Genomic DNA, 20,690 nt, shown 5'->3' on the forward strand with positions numbered 1-20,690 from the left:
TGAATTGCCTTTTTTGTTAAAGTAAAAGAAACAGTCTCAGTGTGTGCTTTGACACAACAGTTCAAATCTGTGGTAAAGGCACATAGGTTGTCATTTACTTCTGATTCTTAAATATGAAAAAAGTTAAAATTAGTTACATTGTATGGCTTTTTAACCACAAATTACAGCATTTTCCATTAATTGTTTGCAGCTCTAATCATACCATCTCAAAAAGCATCTGACAGAATTAGAAAAAGTGCAAAGCTGGGGTCAGGCCACCACAACAGGGTTTCTCTCTTTATCTTGATGAAATTCAGTGTTGCATGTTTTCTGAATAATGTCAGGGGCCTTTCTTTTGCCACTCCTGAAGATCACAATGTAAAAAATCATAATGTTCTTCAACAAAAGCCTGGTTTGTTGCAGGTTTAGTGCTCGTTTTAATATCCTCACTCCCTCCCAAAATTTGTTTTCTTGAAGAGCTCTTCCTAATTGCTATCGCATCCTTCCAGGTTTCTATCCCATTTTATCCTCCTTCAGAGGTATTAATGTTGATGTATGCCCATAAATACTGAAATGGAAAGAGGGAGGGTTTTGTGCAGTATAACCTGGAAGCATGGTAGTCATTATGCTAGGGCTAGTAGTGTCATTAAATCAAAACAATGCAGTTATCCTGGAAGCTTTGATACTAGCCAGTCTCTCTAATACTGGAATGAAACTACTAATTGAAACACTGCAGACATAAGACAATTTGCAGGACTAAGTGCAGGAGCAGTGGCTTTTCATACCCTGTAAATCTCCCATTCTGATCCAAGGGTGTTTTCACAGTACTCAGCTAATTCCTTTAATGTGCAATAGAGTAAAGGCTACTAAGAATATACTTCCTGTAAACAAGGTGATAGATGGCAGAACGATGTGCCTACATATCTCTTCCCTGTCAGCACGGTAATACTAAATGTGAGTTGAGTTAAAAAGGATCATTGACCAAACTCTTGTTTCCTCAACGGATTGCTTTTGGTGCTGACACATGAGCAAGAACGGTCAAGGTGTGCTGGAGCTGATCACAGAAGTCACTGAAGGCAGGTGAGGGAGGCTGGCTGCTGCTGGCTGGTGCAGATGCATGGGGTGCATTGGGAGGTCGTCTTCTGCAAAGATCTTGGTCTCATAAGTATGTGTCAGAAATGACATTTCCCCCTTGCTTCAGGAGGAAAATCTGCTGCCCGGAATACAAAGCAAGTACGTGCATGTGTAAATTTCAGTGGTGTTTGAACAGCATCTAAGCACCAAAAAATGTCCTGTACTCACTTATATTAACCTAAGCAGATTAAGATCACACTTCTCCTTGAATTGGGGCCTGCTTCTGAAAACTGTCAGGCATAAAAATAATTGCTGTGGGAAGCCTCCTGCCACAGCTCACTGAGACACAATCTTGTGACACAGCCTCTGAGGCAGTTCACCTCACCCAGGCACTTCAGTGCTCGGAGTCAAACAGGTCACGCCAGACCCAGGGATTTTCTTCTACCTTTTCAAGTCCTTTTCATCCCTTGCCTGTGGCTGTGCTGCTGCAGTGCTGAGGTTGGATGAAGAGCCGCTGCATCTCTGTATAACCTCTGCAACAGCATCTGCCTCTGAGGTTGCAGGGAGGCGCACAACCTCTCGACTTGCAGTGAACCCCACGTGTCCCAAGCTCCCCATCGCAAACCAGGGCTGCAGGCTCTGCTACAGCGACACCAGAAAGCCCAGGTGTGAATCCACCTTGGCTTGGGTTTAATGACTCTGTGGAAATGCAGCAGGAACCTCGGTCACTGTGAAGTCCTGAGAGAGCTAGATGTTTGACTTACCTATCTGTCGGACTCTTCAAGGTCTGCTTAGGTGCATAGAAATGTCTGCCTTTTTGTGAGTGAAGACGCTCACCCTTCACATGAGCTTGTTAGTGCAGGCATGGAAGGGTTGCCTGGGCCTTCCTGGAAGGAGGAAAGACACTTTCTTGTTTCTGTTTCATAGTAACTTTGAGAGGCATGAAGACCCTGGCCGCCTTAGGGCTTAGCCCTGTTGAGACATTATACTTTGTCTTCCAGCATGAGCAGTAGAGAATCAAGACATTCCCTCTCCAGGAAAAGCATGGGGTGAGAATTGCATTAGCCACACTAGAAGATTACTCTCCTCTCCCAGGACTTCCAGTTAATATAATTGCCCTTCTTTTTAGTTTTTTCTCTTGCTGAAACAAGCCTGCCTGTGTTAAACAACAGACCCTTTTCCTCGGTTTTGGCCAGAGGAGGAGGCCTTTGTCCCAATAGCCTGGCAGCTGGCCAAGGCAGTCGGGCTGTGGGCCAGGAGGGGGTGAACTTGAAAGGAACAGTGTGTTGTTTCTGCTCTGGTAGCATTCTTCCTTCTTCACCAGTGCCTCAGCCCCTGGCCGCCTTCAGTCGCTCATTATACACAAAAGAACCTAAGGGCAAAAAGAGAGAATTTTCTCTGGACTGCCTGTAACTTGCAATAATAAGAAATAAAGCCATTTCAAGGCTTTCAGTTGTCTCTGTGCAGACGGAGTTGGGAGAAAATCTTAGAACTGGCAAACTTTCTCACAAGGGAGAAGAGAACTTACAGGGGTTTTTTTCCTCCATTTTAATAGCAGCTTTTGTACAGTAATGTACATCATCCTGTCTACTGGAAGTGGTTTGTACCAGAACTGGTTTTACCTTGGCAGTGTATAAATTTTGTTATTGGCCGTTACTTTAGTCCTAGTTAGTATTTTTGCTTTTGTTTCTCATTTCAGTAGTTATTCTTATATAAAGGAGTAAGCAGTCATACGCATGCTCTAGGAAGACAGGAAGAGACAGCGCTTGGGGTTGATAATTATTTAAGGCTGTGTTCTCAAATTTCTTTTGAAAAAATGTAGTGTTACTTCACATTCCTGCAGGGACCGATACTGCAGAATGGTGACCACTAGTTTGGAGCAGCCAACAACTGGGAAAGGTAGCAAACTAGGTGTTCAGACATCTTCCAAAAATGACATTCACACTGAGGTACCGCAAAGACACTGACAAAAAGGTTTTCACAAGTGGAGCTTCCGACTTGGAAGCTGACACATGCAAGACATTTGGAACTTCATCTATGAAAGACTTGGATGGATCATTGTGTCATTCAACTTGGCTCCTTGTGTGCTACAGGCACCACACAGTTTCTCTTACTTCTGCAGAGATCAGTAACTGGAGTTGGTTAAGTTATCCAGTGTTGATGCAGAACTGTCAAGTGATAGCAATTCAACTCTTCTTTTTTTTGTCTTTTGTCTTTTGTTTTGTTCTAGTGATTAGTCACCTTCACCACTTTAAAAAGCTGTGCCTTATTTGCAGCCCGCGTTTCTCTGGTTTCTGCTTCCAACCCTTCAGTATCCATAGTTGTCTCACCATGAAAATATGCAGATTCTGTAAATAAGTCACCTCTCAATCTTCTTTTTTTTTTGGTAAGCTGACCAAAATGAACTTACCATCTTTCTCTGAAGTGTCCCTTCCAACCCCAGTGTTCATTCTGAGGCTGTTTTCATACCCTGTCTAATTTAGGATGTGGTTACAAAACTGGATACTCTGTGCCAGTGTTGCACTCATCAGTACTATATATGGAAATAAAGACACCTCCACCTCGCTCCATCCCTCTTACACGTCTCAAGAATGCTTCTTCCATCGCTTCCTTTCTGTGGACAAAAATCATAAATAGCAGTCTCCTGTGATTCAAAACACGAAGCAAGATGCCTGCTCTAGGTTCTCAAGTCCCTGGCTGTATCTCTGCAGATTTTCTGCGTAACATATCTGTGGTGAAGCTTTTCCTGCTCGTGAGCATGGCTGAAATCACTGCAACTTTCTCTTCTCTCTGTAAAAAAGTAATAATGCTAGTATCTGCGTAACCTACTATGCAACACTGTTCACAAGCAATGTGTAAGAACCTGTTTTCGAAGTCAGATCCAGATTTGACTGGATCTGTTCAATAATACTTGTACAGCTATAAAAGATACATTAGAAATTGCATACAAACTGTGACCATAGTAATTCTTTCGGCAACTCAAACTAGACAATCCTGGCATTTCCTCTGCAGATAACTTTGGTTTTGGCACCTCCAACTCTGTCTAGTTCAACTTAGAAGTTGCTTAACAGCAATAAAAGTACCTGACCACATTTTCATAAGAATCTGCCTTTTCGCTCTACCAATGTGGGTTAATTTTCAGCTTTTGTTTTTTTCCTTCTGCGTTAGCTTACCTTAGCTGGGAATGCAACATTAAAGTACACCAAGTAAAGGAGTCTCTTAGAAGATCCTGTTGAGATTTGCTACTTGATCACATGTAAGATACAGCATGTTTCCAGACTGAGGCAGCAGCAGAGGCAGTGTGTGGTACAGGAGGGTTGGCTGAGGTATCCCTTGCAGCTGGAAATCCACGTTGTTGGATCCACAGCTCGGAACTGGTAGGAGCAAAGGCATAACACTGTGAAGTTTCCAAGAGGAGAGCTGGACATTTAATGATAAATACTTACCGGCTGGAGAAGAGACCTCGGAGAGTGGTAGATGTTTACAGAGTATGGAGAAAGTTATATATTTGCTTTGCTGAGTGTGTTGTAAGGCAAGTGTTTCATAATAGTGATATAATTCCTTTAATAGCTGGAGTAGTATTTCAGAGCTCTATTGAACGCGTATCACTGTTACGTTGTCCAGTTGACAGCCAGACCAGTGCAGTGTTGACCTCTGCAATATATTCCCACAATATGTTACTTTCATACTGTAGGAAGATGTTTGTTTATTTTCAGCCTTATTGGCCCAAAGTACTTCTAACATGAGTACTTTGTGTGCTACAGTCCTAATATTATTCTTTTTTTTTTTTTCTTTCATGTTTCTTCCTTGTTCTGGTGTTGTGCCATACCTCCTTGGTGTTTACATCCTTGAGCATTAGTAGTTGTTTGATGATGTGTTTTTCAGATTATCTCTGTGAGATCTTCCTGTCTAATCTCTGTTTTGGCATCCCTCCATTTTTCTCTGCCAGGTTATCATTCTTTGAGCTCCCTGCATTTTGTCCATGTTAATGTTAATAATGGAATTATATGAGGTTAACAGTGACATTCTTCCCTCTGGTTTCCTTATTCATTGTAGTGTAAGAAAGAAGAAAGAGCATTGTTGTAACTGTCTCATCTAGTTCAGTCTCTGTCACTGGTGGCCATCATTTTGCAGCATCTGTGCTAATTACAGTCTGGTGTATTTGCTTCCAAGATTCCTGTTTGATAAATAGGACGTCTGATTTGCCTAGGATTGCAGTCTCTGGAGTTCTAGGTGTTTCCATGACCCCTGGAGTGCTGTCCTCTCGGAGGGTTCCGTATCTGACCTTTAGGGGACAGGTCATTGCTATGTGCCAGTGGGCTACAGTTCTCCTAATCCCTATTGTGCTTTCAATGTCATTCCATGTTATCAAAGTGGCACAATGATTTGAGACAGAAATGCTAAAAGAAAGAAAGCATTGCAAGTGAGCCTAGCATAACTGTCCTCCATATGCACAGAAGCGTATAATCTTTATCTACACATTGTTAAAACTTACACCTTATTTTGTTGATGTGAATAACTGAGAAGAGAGTAAACTAGCAAGTAAGGAGGTTAGTAACTGGGACTCACGGTGTTTCAGACAGACAAAGCAAGTAGGTGCTGTGGGACAAATTACCGCTTACTTTTTCATCAACTTTTGGTTTTAATACGCTCCTTCCCAGTCAGCAGCTGTAAGGTTTTCTTTACTGTCTGTGCTTTCCTTTAGCAAAGTGTGCCTAGGCGAGGCGCTCAGTCGTGCAGCCCAGCCACAGTGCACTGTCCCTTCTCCCACCTGGGACCTGCCCCAGGCTCAGCGCACTCCTAAGCAGTAGCAGCCCAGTGATTATTGGAAAGACGGTACGCAAGCCAAACACATCGACGTCTAATCTGTTCTCCCAAAACCATCCTTTCCCAGAAATCCTTCAAAAGCCTAGCTAGAAATTTCAAGTTTGGAAAGCAGATCATTTGTGCCAGAAAATTCTCTGCTGAGCTGCGGTTAGATATTCTGGGGGGAGAGCATTTCTAACATAGCCATCAGAACCCTGTTTTAGCACCGCAGCAACTGCTTGAATGGCATATCAAGCAGAGGCCCTCACCAATTCATACGTCACATCTAACCACAGTGACATACATTTACTTCCATTTAAAACTGCGGAGAAGTAGGTATGTGCTGCAGCTCAGCTGCATGCGATTGAAACGCAGGGCCTCCCCGCGTAGTTCCAGGAAATGAGTTTGCTGTATCTGTGACAGCCATCGTGTTCACACAGCCTTAGAGCAGCAGAACTCGGTGTGGGGTTTTTCCACTGCAAGCATTAGCTGGGCAAGGCCACGGTTACACTTGCCTGCAGCAGTCCTGCGCTGGCTCCACTGGGTCACCTCTCCCTGCCAGATCCCTGAGGGTCCTGGGCTCCCGGCAGTTTCATCCAGCAGCAGTGGAGCAGTGATGGGGAGCAAGCCTCTGCATCGCACCCACCAAAATGGCAGGGCACTGGAGAGAGCATCAGTCCAAAAATCTCTTTGAGGTGGAGAATGCCTTTAGGATCATTTTGTCTAAATATGGCAATCCAAGGGGTTTTGAGCCACAAAGTATAAAAACCACTTTTCCCTATGGTTTGGATTGCTGCAATGAGTAATGCTGGTTTCTTAGTTTGGAAAAAAAAAAAAAAATTGAGAGTGCAGAAAGTAATAGTAAATATTCATCACCTGGTAACCCAAAAGAATTTAATTTTATTCATCCATATCTGCGTACCAATTTAGTCTTAACTCAAGGCATGAGCAGGCAGCACTGGGAGGTTGGGTTACTGTATAGTGCGTTCTTTTTCGTAATTTAAAAGAATGCCAAAGCAAACACAGTTTAAAAAAAAATAACCCTAAAAAGTAAATGGTGTAGTTTGTTGCCCTCCATATGGTTAGCTGTCTCAAAGGTCATAAAACGGGGGTCCTTTGGTGGGACAGCTGGGTTTATGTAGCATATGCAGATTGTTATTTTGGCTTTAAGCCAGATCTACCTAATTTTTCCACTTTGCTTCTATGATGAGGAGAGGTGGTTAAGGTGACTTCAAGGGGCAGTTCTGTGATTTCATTCATATTCGTATTAAAGAGCCTTTTAAAAGTATTTAAGATTTTAAACCAGTCTAAATAAAATTCAAGTGCCAGAAAAGCAAAGTTCACTTGTTTTATCGAAAGGCTGAGCCTGCAGCCAGGCTCAGCCCCTGTTTGCACCATCTGACAACCAGCACCTCACAACTATTCATGCACTGCACTTGCAGATGATGATACTGTGAGGCAAACCAAGAGAAGCCAGAAAATCTACATTGCTCCTGTAGCCTTCCAGATTGTGGCTGCTTCTGTCTGTTTGTATGCATACATCTATAGATGTAGGTGTGTGCATAGAGCAAGAAATTGCACACATCCAGGAATACCCTGTGCCATGACTGCTGCAAATTCAGAGAAGTATATTTTGCTGCTTTCGGGCTGCCCACCGTGAGGCTGGCGTGCAGCACCTGGCTGCTTTGGCAGATGGGGTGCCAGCAGGCTGCTCCCTGCCTGGCACACCACCCCTCTGGCTGGTCCTGCCCCACACTGACCACCACCACCCCCAGGAAAACAGTCCAGTGCTTTTCACCTTGTCATCCTTGGCAGCGCTCCTGGGCTGAACACAAGTGCCTCTCTCTGCTGGGAGGAGCAGCCACCGAAGAGAGCTGGAGCTGTAAGAAGTGGCTTTTCCTGCTTAAAGTCCTGGAGGGATCATATAAGTAAAGAGCTTTTTCCAGCGACGTAAATGGAGTTTTCTGTAACAGAAATAACCTATGTAAAATAAAAATGAAGTTGGCAAGCAGTATAAAGGCTTAAGCTTAATAAGTGCAATATTTAGTAGTGTATATTTGCTGCTGAGTTTGTAAAGAAAACCAGACTGCAGAGCTGGCGGGAGCTACCAGCTAAGTGCCAGAAAGAGGAATGTCTTGAAGTGTTCAATAATCATAAGGGAGCGTTTGCCTTCTCACCGCGGACAGACTGAGTACAGTGTCCTTCCTGGAGCGTAGTCATCTAATACCCACCAACGGCAACTTGAACAACTGACTGGGAATCTTTAAAAAGATGAGACATTTCTTAGTCTATTCCAGTCTATGGGTATATAGAGAGAATAAGCTCTTGGGGAGCCCAAATATTTTCAGCAAAAATATTTCACACCCTTCACTAGCTACAGGTAGTGCTTTCTATGCTAATATCTATTTTAAATGCAAGCGTTTCATGATCCTTCCTCTGTACATTTCCTTAGCTAGACAGCACATTAAAGATTGCTTCTTTAATTCAGTTTTTTTATATTATAATCATTTTACTCCTATCTAAATAGAACTATGCAAATTGATAAACTGTGAATAGTCAGTAACTATAGAGCATACATCACCATACATCAGTGTAATTAACAAAGAACTCTCTATGAAGTTGTTGAATTACTTATATACATATGAGTAGAGACAAGACTTCAGTGTAAAGAATTATGAAGTTTGGTGTAAAAGCTCTATTTCATTACAGAACAGCATATTTTAATTGTTACCAGCTAATGAAAACCATTCTTTCTACGTTTCAAATTACCCTGCTGTAATTGGTAAGCAAAACTGAGAGGGAGAATACCTCTTTCAGATACAACTTTTTTCTCCTGTACCAGACGTGCGTGATGCAATGTAGTCAAATGAATATGAGAATGTCCAGCTCAGCAGCAGCACTTGCTGTCTCGTGTAGTATTATTAAAATGAATAGTTCTCGGTTGTTTTTCTTTAATTCCTTTACTCTGAAGTAGGAAAATGTGCGTCCATTGTCTGAAAATTAGTATCTGTTTATTTGTCTGGATATCATAAGCTATATGAACATTAATCTTTTAGAATTTATAGAAGGCAGTTCATGTTCGCATAGCTGTGCTCTGCCCTTCTGTTGTACTTTTCAAGTACAATCTTTACAATCAATGTAAAATCTTGCAAATACCAACTTTTTGTCTAAAGATCATTGCTGGTGTGTTTGCTAGCTGGACTTACTAATCTTTTATTACCTCTTGAAATAAATGGGTTTGCCTTTGCTTAAAATTCCTCTCTGCTCTAAAAACTTACTCTTCATTACTTCTTTTGGGTGAACATATTGCTTGTGGAATACTAGGAACCATCAATCCATTGCTTAGTCTTACCTGTAAGCGATTGTGAAGCCCTGTTTCTCTGTAGAGCTGCGAAGCATGTGTTTAGCTTTGCTGGCAAGTGCTTCAGAAGACCCCAGTTAGGACTGCTCATGTGAGCAAAACTCTGCCCTTGATAAAATCCTATTTTGATTTAGGATCTCCATCTGGAAGTAAGAGTGGTCACTGCCACTGGGACGCAATTAGAAACATGAAATGTTCTGTGTTGTCTGCTTCCTTCTTGTAAGGTTTTTCTTTGCTGTGCTTCATAGCCTGACCCTTTAGAATTCCTCCAACCTGAAGCAATGTCTGACAATAAGAATTAGGTTTCCATATCAAAATCCAGCTCTTCTTCACTGCAACAGTTCATGTATGTAGTCAAGTGGAATATAGGGATTTCTGTTTGGCATTTGAGGCAATGCAAAAAAAGGATATAAATACTAAGGAAAGAATGAGCAGCAGAAGCCAAGACATTATCCTGGAACAAAAACAAACAAACAAACCAGTTCTCATGCAGACCTTGCTGTTGTAGCAGAGAGCAAGGAAGTGAGGTAAGGACTGACAAAATTAAAATTAGTCTGTTGGCTTTATAGTCATGGAAAATGGCCTTCAGATGTCCCCTAGTCAAGTGGCTTCCCTCAGGAGAGAATCAATTGATCTGCTCTTAAAATCCTCCAGAGATACAGGTTTTGTAACTTGTGTGCTGTACTGCACTGCCTAACCATCCTTGGAATTAAACAGTTTTTTTACTATTGTCTAACTGGCATCTCCTTGCTTTTATGCAAGACGCTTCATCTTGCCATGTCTGGACCCAGGTGTACTCTGAGGCTATTACAGTCATGTCCATGGGCACCACGTTCTCTCAGAGTAACACCTAAGGCTTACTGGATTGGAGCCCTAGCTTTCAGCAAACTTGATTATAGAAGCTACTAGTTCATCAGTGTAACATTCATCACTACTTCTAAAGAAAGTTGCAGTTGTTAGGGGGGTTGCAGTGATGCTACAGGTCAGTACTTTCAGCTTTTTCTGTTCTCTTTTTCACAGCTGATTTTCAGTTACATTTCTGTCTTGGAGAAGAAGAAAATACTTAGGATGCTTTGACAGCCAGTTGCCATCTGGTAGAAAACAGCAAAATGATTGCCTTGAGTGTTTGCTTTATGCCTTGTTCAATGAAATACATTAATCTCTGGTGGTACAATAATCTGTTGAGAGAGGAGACAAAGAGGCAATTCAATATTTTTGTTAGTAGCTCTAATTTTTTATCAACAATAAAGGTGATTTTATTTCAGTTTACCAAAGCAAAAGTTGTAAAAAAGTCAGGTGAAGAAAAGCATACTAAAATCTTCCAATTCCAGGGCACAACAGGAAGATGAATCTATAATTAACAGGTATAACAGGATGAGAGAGTCAGCAGGCACAGTCAGTCTTGGGGTGTCATGCGGTGATGCCAACAATACTCCATTGTTAGCATGAGATGGATTCAGCTCGTTAAGTACCTGTTTAGATGTGAACAATAATAAAGCACAACTGGGACATGATGTAGTATGCCACATAGGAAATTATCGATTAGTTCAACTCAGCTGTGTGCTGGATATATACTTCACATGCATGAAGCAAAATTTCCGAAGCTAGGCAAGATTATGGGTAAGGCCATGCCTTAATCTTTTTTTTAAAAAAAAAAAAGAAAGTTTAGGTCTGATCTCATTAATGAGCACCCACCATGTTGCTTGTTTTTGGTGTTTCTTTACAGAACATAGGAAACTTGGCAATCTGACTGTGACAGTGAAAAAGACCGTCCCCTCTCCAGAAGCAATACAGATCCTCTACCAACGCATGAGATATGAATATGAGTTTTATTACTATGTCAAAGAACAGTTCCACCTGCTAAAGCGCAAGTTTGGACTGAAGTCTCCTATCAGGAAACCACGTCCCAGACCCGAGTTCTTTATTCCTTCTCCCCTGGAAACAGAGGAACCGATAGACGATGAGGAAGAAGATGACGAAAAGTGGCTAGAGGATATCTATAAAAGGTGATGGATGGAAGAGCTATCCTTTCTCTTCTGGTGACCCCTGCAGCTTTCTTAAGATTTTTTTAATTATTATTAAAAGTATTTCCTTAAGGAACTATGTTAATGCGCAGCAGCATTTGAAACGGAACAGAAGAAACCATTCCCACGTGCTGAGGCCATCAGGAGATACCTGGTTTTGCAGGTTTGATTCATTATACGGTGTTGACTCTATAGCGTCCTTGCTATAGCATAGTTCAAGAGAGAAGTATCTACTGTCTATCACAAAATAACTTTTGGAGTAAAAAATAGTCCTCTGGGAACCTGCAAAACATAGAAGAATAGATTAGACAGTCTTGAAAAGTAAATTTTACAGACTCTCATCTCTCTTTCTCCAGAAACAAGTGTTTATTGCATAACACTGTGGCACTAACTACGGCAGTGTGAACTACAGACGGTGAGCCATTTGGGAAAGGTGCCTCTCTCTGCCCAGAGCACACCAGTATCCTGCTGGTACTGTCAGAGCCATCGCCGTGTCTGTGCACATCCAAGGATAGCAGGCTCAGAAAGGGGCTCATAATGGCTTCTGAATTATCGGGTGTGGGAGGTGTGAGGCTGCTATTCTAGCAAATTAATATTAGTGGACTTAAGGCAAGTTATAGGAACAAGATGTTTGCGGTAAACCCTTCTAGAGTGGAAAAAGTTACCAGGTCAGTGAATGGCAACAACAGATGAAAAGTGCAAGGCAGGGTTACCTCAATGGTAAGAGTTTTGTTTATGCAGTTGAGTATGTTTCTATTAAACACTGAAGGAAAAAGTGCAGCATGCAGTTTTTATGTTCAGGAAGGTTGTTTTTAGATTTTTATTCTTATAGGTCACAAATCCAAAGAGATACAGAAAAAGTTACTCATTAAACTTCCATGATCGGGAACTCCTATGAAGCATGATCAGTATTTCTGCAATTGCAGAATTTAGTTGTTCACATCTGAAGCTGAATGCAGCTGCCCTACTAATGCAAACAGCAGACACCCGCTTCTAGCATGGCTAAAAGTAAAATTAACAATATGGACATACACGACTTCTTTAGTTGAAATATTTTTGAATGATTAAACAAAGAGAAGCAGGTATGCTCTGTGAAACCAAAGCTGATTCAGTGATGCATTGTTAAGAGAGTCACTGCGAAAGTTGCCCTTGTTAATCACTACATTCTCAGCAAACGCTAGAAAGGGGATGGGTGGAGGCTGGGAGGGGAAAGGAATAGCTCCAGCTCATGACATGGTGTGTCTGCAAGGTGTGTGTCCCCAGGGTTCCCTGTGACATGCAGGCTTGCCAGCTATTCAACAGCCTGCCGGGACTGGTGGTGCAGAAGTGACAGACCTGCAGGCAGCGATGGGCAGAGCTATTTGGCCATCTGCTCCATAGCAGATTAAGGGTGATCTGGGGGGTCTTGATGAGGCCTTGGCCTCTTGCACACCGTTGTTGCCAGAACAAGGTGGACTACTGGAGGATAATAGCAATTAATTCCTGTCCTAGAGCACAGGAAAGAAGCAAGGCCAAGGAGCTGCAGCTCCTTGCCAGGATGAGTCCCAGCAACACTTTAGCGGCAATGCACCTCTGTCCAACTCACGTCATTTCTCAAATACCTACTGGGCAATTTTTCTTCCTATTCTATGGCTGCCTCAGCAGTGTGTCTGCTGTCTGCAAGGTCATACTTCTGTTTGCAATAACAAGCAAAAGTTATTTTGTGATGGACAAGGCATATAAACTCGGACTAAGCTCGAATTTGCTTTCCAAGGGTTTGCTCTTCCACGAGCCTGCTGAGAGCCAGTAAACATTATGGCCCATCTTCATCACCAGTCAGTCTTTACTGTACCTACACGCAGAAAACAAAAATAAAGGAGTGCACTCATGTTAAGACAAGATGCTTGTAAATTACAGAAAATAATACATAGAAGATTCTGTTCTCGTTATTAACGTCCCAGGTTAGTGGTAGCAATGCGCTGCCACGAGGGATCATGTTAAAGAAAGCTGAAAATGGCACAGATAACAACTAACATATTAGCTAAAATATGAATCTGCTGCATTGTATATTTTAAGTGGTTTCTATGAAATTACATTGAAAGAGTAATGATTAGTTTACACACTGTGGAGTTGTTATATATTGGAAAGAAAACTAATATTCTCTCTTTCCTGAAGTTCTGTTTGAATCCTTTTTGCCAGTGTTGTAACAGAATAATCAGTCACTTAACACATTCACCCTTCCTGCAAGTTCACTGCCGCTTACCATAAAGTCTATTTTTATCTGTTTATTTAATGGTATCTTCAGCCATCACTACTTATAACCTAAATACAAAACCTGTTTAATGATTTACGCGCTAGGTTTTAATGTTGTATTTTTTGTAACAATCAACCTGGCCTCTCTTCCTTGAATGGTACTTCATACATTTATCTGCCACATAGCATCTAAGATTCCTGGTCCTATGGCCTGTTTGTCTATCATGAAATATATTTTACTTAATTGTTAAAAGGTACATTTTAAGCCGGTTAATCTTTGACTTATTTATTGAAACTTTTCAGCACATTCCAAATTCTAAGTTGCTCAGGAAGAAATTGATTTAAGTGGTTATATTTTGATCTGATGAATATTTCTTATTCCAAAAAGAAAATCATTGTTTGTAAGCCTTTAGCCCACGACAGCTTTGTAGGAAGTGCCATGCATGTGCTTGTAAATCTTTGTGGGGGGAAAAAGGCGGGTGCTTGACATGTATGAAAATAAGAAAACATATGTGTACATTAGCTTAGCTATAAATGAAAGCAACGTATGTTTTGGGATGAAATATTCCTTAACTTATTCACTACCATCTCCTGAAATATAAATAAGCCATATGACTCTTTATTTTTCAGTCCCGTGATGTTTAAAAATAAAACTTGTGCATTTCTTCCTAGCACCATAGCCCACTTGCTTACGCTAGTTTTCTTGCCTGGGTACAGTGGCTGTAGGTAAGAGGACGGAGTTGCACCTAGCAGAGCAGGGCTGGATATGGCACAGCTTATCACCTGCTACTCGTACTTGAGCAGCGAGGTGGGGGCAGGTTGTTCCTGGGTTATTCTATGTCCTGAACAGTCTGGAGGTGTGAGAGTCAAGTCAGAATTATTTTACTCACCTGAGATGTGCAGTAAGTACCCTGAAGTACCTTGTCTCGTGTGCTTTGTGGCTGCTAAGTAAAAAGAAGTTTTATCCAGGAGAAAAACAGCTTGGTCCCCATACGCTGCATTTTACTAGACGTGGTATTCGATGGCTGGGCATAAAAGCTCCAGCAGTCCAGAGTGATGCTGTAATGCAAGTGAAACATCAGTGCTTTAACACTAAAGAGGGAATCAGCCATTGTTAAAATGCAGGATTCTGGAAAAAAATAAATTTTAGTCTTAAGTTCCAAGTGACAGTGACAAATGGTGCGGGTTTTTGTTCCTGTTTAATTTACTTCTCTTCCACATAAACTGCGCTGATGATACAAGGCTAAGTCTGAGTATCTGAAGTGTTCTCTACTTAAATGTAGAGAAGTAGCTCGGCAGAACTGAAGGTATGTAAAATTGATGGTGTATTTGAAGCATTTCAGTTCCTTTGCAATTCTTTATCATTGAACCTTTGATGAATTGTTTGAATATTATAATATAGAATGGTATGTAGTATCATAAAGATACAAACAAAATCACAAATTTTAAACACTGGAGAACAGATCTGTGCATTCCAGACACTGAATTCTTCCTCCTTTCAATACTTGATGTAATAAAAATATTTCATGTAAAGTGGATTTTTTGGCTTACAAACTGCATGCCAACTTGGGTCCTCTTATCAAACAAAAAAACATAGTCCACCAAAGAATAAAACTCTACGTCATCTAAAAAAAATAAAGGTCTGTGATTCCCAGTTAAGGGTAATGGTTCTCTGATCTTTCCTTCCATTTTAAGAAAGGGAACATCTGTGACATTAGACCGTGGCCTAAAACAACACAGCAACATTTTTGAGAGCTGGAATACTGTAATACAATACCACAGCATTCCTTCTGTTTTATTTTTAAGGAATCGGCCTTTATTGCAGATTTCAGCAAACATGTAAAACACTGTTGATCAATCTGCTTGCATAAGCCAGGACCAGAGAAAAGAACTGAGCGTTGTTACATGTAGACCTCCGTACACAGACTCCACGGGAAAAACAAGAATGGTGTTACCAAGCCTTGGAAGTGCCTGTCCGGTGGTGTTAGGATCACCACGACCACTTTTTGCAGTCTGTCCCAAGAGAGTGTTTGCAAAGCCAGGCTCTGCTTAGGTGCCCACAGGTACGGTGTGAAGGGTGCTCGAGCGCAGTTCCGTGAGAAATGGCTATTGGAGGGCGAAAAAATCCCCTGCGACATGTTCAAGTGGATGGAAAGGATCTTATTTTGAAGGTCAGAAGTTAAATCTCAACCAGCATAAATCAGTTGCTGATGTCTCACAACTGAAAAACTGTCATACTTTTTTTTTCAGTTTGCCCAGAAGTGGAATTGCATGCCAAGCTACAGCGTGAAGGGAGTGTCAAAGCTCAGTTGTAAGCTTTAGAAAATAGGTGTGTGTAATGGAAGCACCGGCACACCGTAATAGTTGTGTCCCAGCACCAGCGTCTGATGCTGTCATACTGGAAGAGCCAGGAGGTGGAGTGGAAGGTTGTTCTGGGGATGGGGGAAGGGGGAAGGTTTTCTGCACGTACACATTGAGCCTTTCAGATATCGTAAGATGGTAAGATTTGACCAGCGGTATACTTGAATGTGTATTTTGAATATGACCATGGGGATTTCCTTTTCTCAGTATGTAAAGGAAGAGTGCAAGGCTTGTTTTGTGCTTAACTGGTTGTGGCTGAAGGGGTAAGTTAATAACACTGCTGTCAGCCAGGGCTGGTAGGAGTGTGCTTTATGCAAACCTTTGCTATCCTTCTGTTCCCTTCTTCAGATCCAATGGGCAAAAAGGCTGATGGCAAAGAATCCTACTACACCGCAGGGGAACTGATGCTGTGAACAGTAGAGATTAATGTGAATACATGGAGGCAATGCTGTTCAGCGTTAAGAATAATGGTCTGAACACTAGGATCATACAGAGCACCTAGCAGAAATGTTACACAAACTGCTCACTCTCTTTAGGGCTTTGGCTCATCTGCAAAACTTGAGTCCGTGCTTCAAAAACAAATGCTGCTTCACATTTGTGATTTGTATTAAGGTAGCAAATTTTTGTCTTTCTCTATACACTTCCAAATTGCCACTCTACCTCAAGAAACCTGGGAGAGTATAAGCACACAGCCTATACCTATGTCTGATGTGCAGGAGCTGATCAGACTTGATCCTTCAGCAAACCTCTCTCCAGGAGGAGTGCAAGTAACGACCTGAGTGAAATTAATCCATCTCGGTGCAGTGGATCTGCTAACAAGCAGAGTAATGTTTAGTTACTGTGCCACAAGTGAAAATATTCCTGGAGATTACCAGGCCAGGATGGTACAGGAGACTTTAGATCTCGGGGCTCACAGAAGTGCTGTCAGGTAGCAAAGGCCAATTGCATCTCCCAGTTTTGAATTCATGATCGTCTCCAGTTTGGGTGCAGGAAAGAAAGGAAGGTGGTTACGGCCCATGGCAGACACAAAAGACATCCAGGGTATGGCTTCACAAAGCACACAGGAGTTCCTCTTCTTGAAGTCTCTGATCTAGTTTGTGTGGTGGTGAGCTCAGGGAGGGGAAGTCAACTATAGTCTTTAGTCTGATTCCCCCAGAAAAAGATTCCCAAGATCATTCTGAAGAGATGTGCTAGATGAAGCAGCAATGAGGCACCTGTGCTTCACTGAAGAGCTGTGAGCTTTTTCCATCTTCATTTTTTCCATTTGTTGGTGTTTGAACAAACCATAGGCCGTATTTTGTGTATTTCCCAAGGTCAATCTGTGTAGGGTATTTCTTCACTAACTATCTTGTCTGAACATCTTGGAAAATTATTAATATCTTTATCCTTTTGATCCACAGTGGAGGTAAAGGAGTGCTGTTATCCCCATTTCATACACTGGGAATGGATACAGCAAGTGGGTAAGTGATATTCCCAAATGTCACACTGGAAGGTTGTGAAAAAACACTGATTATAATTTAGCCAAGTGTCTTAATCCTTGAACTTTCTTTCCTGCTTTAAAATCAGTCCTAGATTTTAGAAGGCAGAACAAGTACCATGGAAAATTTCAGTTACGTGGAGTTCTCTCCCCTTATCTTTTCTTTAAAACTGCAAACTTCTCGGGTAACTGCCTAAATACAAATGAATTTGTAGCCCTTGAGTGGACCATTTACGTCCTTTTGGGACAAAGATTAATTCCTAGTCTTATGTGTTTAGTTGCATGACAAACACCAGAAATGCCGTAGCTGTAAGGTAACTTTGTGGTTGGGAAAGGTGGTCCTGTAGCAGTAAGAACAGATAAGCAGATGGACGGGTATCTGAAGTCACATCTTGTAAATTAAGCTGTTCACAAGAGTATGGTCACGTTATCTCGTGCAATGTGTGGTGCTTGTAGCCTACCTGAAAAGTCATCAAACCTGTGTTCATGTATGTAGGCTAAGCTGTGTTTTCCTTTGGTTTTCCACAGTGCTTAGAAAACCAGAACATGAAGTGGTGCCTTACTGTTCAGCAGCCAACACCAACACAGAGTGAAAAGACAGTTCTCGCTCAGTTCACCAAGTAGTTGGTTTTGTCTGGCGTATCCATAAACCAGAAAGCTTCTCTGGCTGTCAGACAGGGCCATACGCCTCTCGGCTGAGAGATCTGGCGCTTTCCCCTCACCTCCTTGCGGTCCCTCCCTTACCCGGACAGCACACATTGCTAAAGCTTTTGCCTACGGCTTCTGGGGAGCATCTTGAGGAAGACTGAGCAAATGCAGACATAATCCAAACTCCTCAGTCCAAGTGTCTGTGCTTTGTGGAGGATCGAGAGCTGCTGAGCCTTGCTGTTGGCTTGGATACTGGGGGAAGGTTCTTGAGACCCACCTTGCGGGTGTCAGCTTCGTTCCTGCTTCAGATCTAGTTTCTGCTCTGGGTATTAGGGCGAGTCCCAGCCTGTCTCTGTTGAAGTAACTGAGGCTTAGCGATGCCAAATCCGTCCCCTTTGGCTTCGGGCCGGGAGGCTGAAATGCGCTGGCAGGTGAGCACATCAGGGTGCAAAGCAGTCTCTGCAGTGTCAGTCCTCCGACATGGCAGGGACGCTCGGTGTCAGCAGCAGCCCTGGAGGCCGGTGTCTGAGCGCAGCGAGGGGAACGAAGCTGGTTTCTCAGTTGTAGCTAGCTGGTGGGCACTTCTGCCAAATCTCCCTTGGACAAGTTTGTGCTGGTCCTGTCAGCACTTGCTGTGGGAAAAACCTTTCTTCCAAGCTGGCGAGGAGAGCCCGGCAGCGCCTCTTTTCCAAGGAAGCAGAGGGATCCAGGGCAGATGTCAGGGTGCAGGGGAGGGAGGGAGGCAGCCTCCCGCCTGCCCCGTGGGGGGCTGAGCTCCAGGCTGTTTCTCACCAGACCCAGGCGGGACCATGCTGATACAGCACAGTGTTGCTCCTTAGAGCATGAAAATCCAGCTCCTCACAAAGGGGTTTCTTGTCAGAAACTCTGCTGTGCAAACTCCCTGGAGTCTCCGCATAACTGTAGCTTTCCAGCAGGTTTTTCCCCAAAGAACAAGATTTGGCCCATCAGTGTTGGCTGGAAACTGAGCTTTCTAGTGATTTCACAATCCAGCTCTTGTCAGTCACGCCACTTGGGTCCATGCATGGGGCTCTTTGTGATAAACCTCACTGGAATTTGGAAAACGTTCAGCAAATTTGACCTCTACTTTGTCTTATAAATATCACAGTGTCAAGCAACATCACGCATGTCTTATCACTCCAAAACTGGGAGAAGGAGATGGAATTACAATGTGGTCAGCTCTGCTTTTCCAAAACAGTATCTTTTGAATCAAAGGAAGAAAGTTTTTGCTTCTCAGAAAGAAAAAGAGAACGTCCTCTTTTTGTCTGGGGGAAGGGGGCTTTTCTCCAACTTATTCTGATCCCTCATGGGCATGTACCAGTCACCCCAAAGGAGCCTAAAGCATTTTCATCTTTTGTAGGTAGAGCACCATGGCAGTCGGCTCCTGCAAGGAAGGTGAGATGAGACCCATCCCATTTCTCTGTTCTCACCGTGGGAAAGGGAACAGAGGCGTCGGCAAAACCTTGGCCAAGAACAGCTCTGACCAAAGTTAACAGCTCTGACTTCTCTGCAAAATAGATAGAAAAGTGCAAAACAGATAGCAAGGCTTACTGGAGCAATCCAGGGAAAACACATCTAGCCACAGGTCAGCATCTTCTAAGAAAGCTGCTGCTCCTTGCTAACATGAGGAAGGTCAGGCCCTGTCTTGCCTTAAAAAATGTATGTGGTCCCACAGCGTTTCCTCGCCGGCCTCCCTCGGGGCTGCTGCCCGGGCTGCGGAGCCGTGCCGGTGCTGTCACAGGCAGCAGAAGAGGACGCAGAGGCACGGCTGCCCTGGGAGCCCCGCACAGCTGGCGGCCCAGCTTGCTGCCGAATCGCTGTGTGGCCCAGCCTAATTGCTTAAAGCTTTCCTTCTCCCCTCGCCGCAAAGGCTGGAGTGTAGTATTTATCTACTCTGCAAAACTTTTATGAGAATTGGTACGGTTTTGTAGAATTCCTAAATAACAGGGATCACAATAGCTGCGGAGGAGCCAGACTTCACAGACCCGAACGCCTGCGCGGTTTGCCTTATTTATGCGCGGGCTCCGCAGGCAGGAATTGTGCTCCTCTGCCTCCCACCGATCCCAGCAGCAAGTGCCCCAGCCCGCTCAAAATCCAGCTGAGGTGCAACTGCCCGGCACACCCAGGCACTTCAGCCTCCACCTCCCTCCTCCTGTGTCAGTCCCAGGCTCAGAAAGGAGCCCGGGTGCCACTGGAAGGCGGCTGAATGTCACTCTCCAAACTACTCGGGGACTTCGTACTAGTTTATATTCCTCTGTAAATGCAAAGCAGTCACTGAGAACTTCCCTGGGGAAATTTTCCATGGGGAAAACCTTATTTTCCTGCCAGGTAGTGAGCTGGGAAGACTAACTGGAAACAGGACAGGTAGCCCTCACCTTCCCCAAAATATCCCTTCAGGTTTTGGCCAGCCCTTATGTTCTGTGAAGCCAGCAGTGTCCCATCTTATACTTGGAAGACTCCTGTTACAGACAATATTTAGGATCAAATAGTGATAGTAATGACAAACAGTAATGATAATAATATTTACCTTACAGTGTTAATGTTCACTGTACAGTGTACACTGTACAGCTGAACAGTAGATGCTGCAGTTGAAAACAACCAAAAATAAGCTTCATATGCAGAGGAAACCTTATGCAAGAGGGGGATGAGTAGAGGTTGGACTGCAGGAGCCTCTTGCTGAGGAGGCCTAGACTGCAGTGCCTGGTGCCTG

General features: G+C 43.1%; 1 protein-coding gene and 1 long non-coding RNA gene across 2 annotated transcripts in view; one reads left to right on the forward strand and one right to left on the reverse strand.

Moving 5' to 3' along the window:
- The window catches only part of UST (uronyl 2-sulfotransferase), a 172,315-nt gene extending 158,160 nt beyond the window's left edge, over positions 1 to 14,155 (forward strand). Inside the window, exon 8 of the mRNA XM_080388252.1 lies at positions 10,947 to 14,155. Coding sequence (XP_080244378.1) covers positions 10,947 to 11,230 — 284 coding nt within the window. The 3' untranslated portion in view covers positions 11,231 to 14,155. The remainder of the gene's footprint in view (positions 1 to 10,946) is intronic.
- LOC308064205 lies at positions 67 to 10,937 on the reverse strand. Its single transcript, XR_013928290.1, has 2 exons — positions 9,212 to 10,937; positions 67 to 7,823 (listed from the first exon to the last, which is right to left on the reverse strand). It is a non-coding gene; the product is annotated as an uncharacterized lncRNA (long non-coding RNA).
- Positions 14,156 to 20,690: the final 6,535 nt, after the last annotated feature.

This window comes from Falco punctatus (assembly GCF_963210335.1).
Source record: "Falco punctatus genome assembly, chromosome: 5".
Lineage (NCBI taxonomy): Eukaryota > Metazoa > Chordata > Aves > Falconiformes > Falconidae > Falco > Falco punctatus.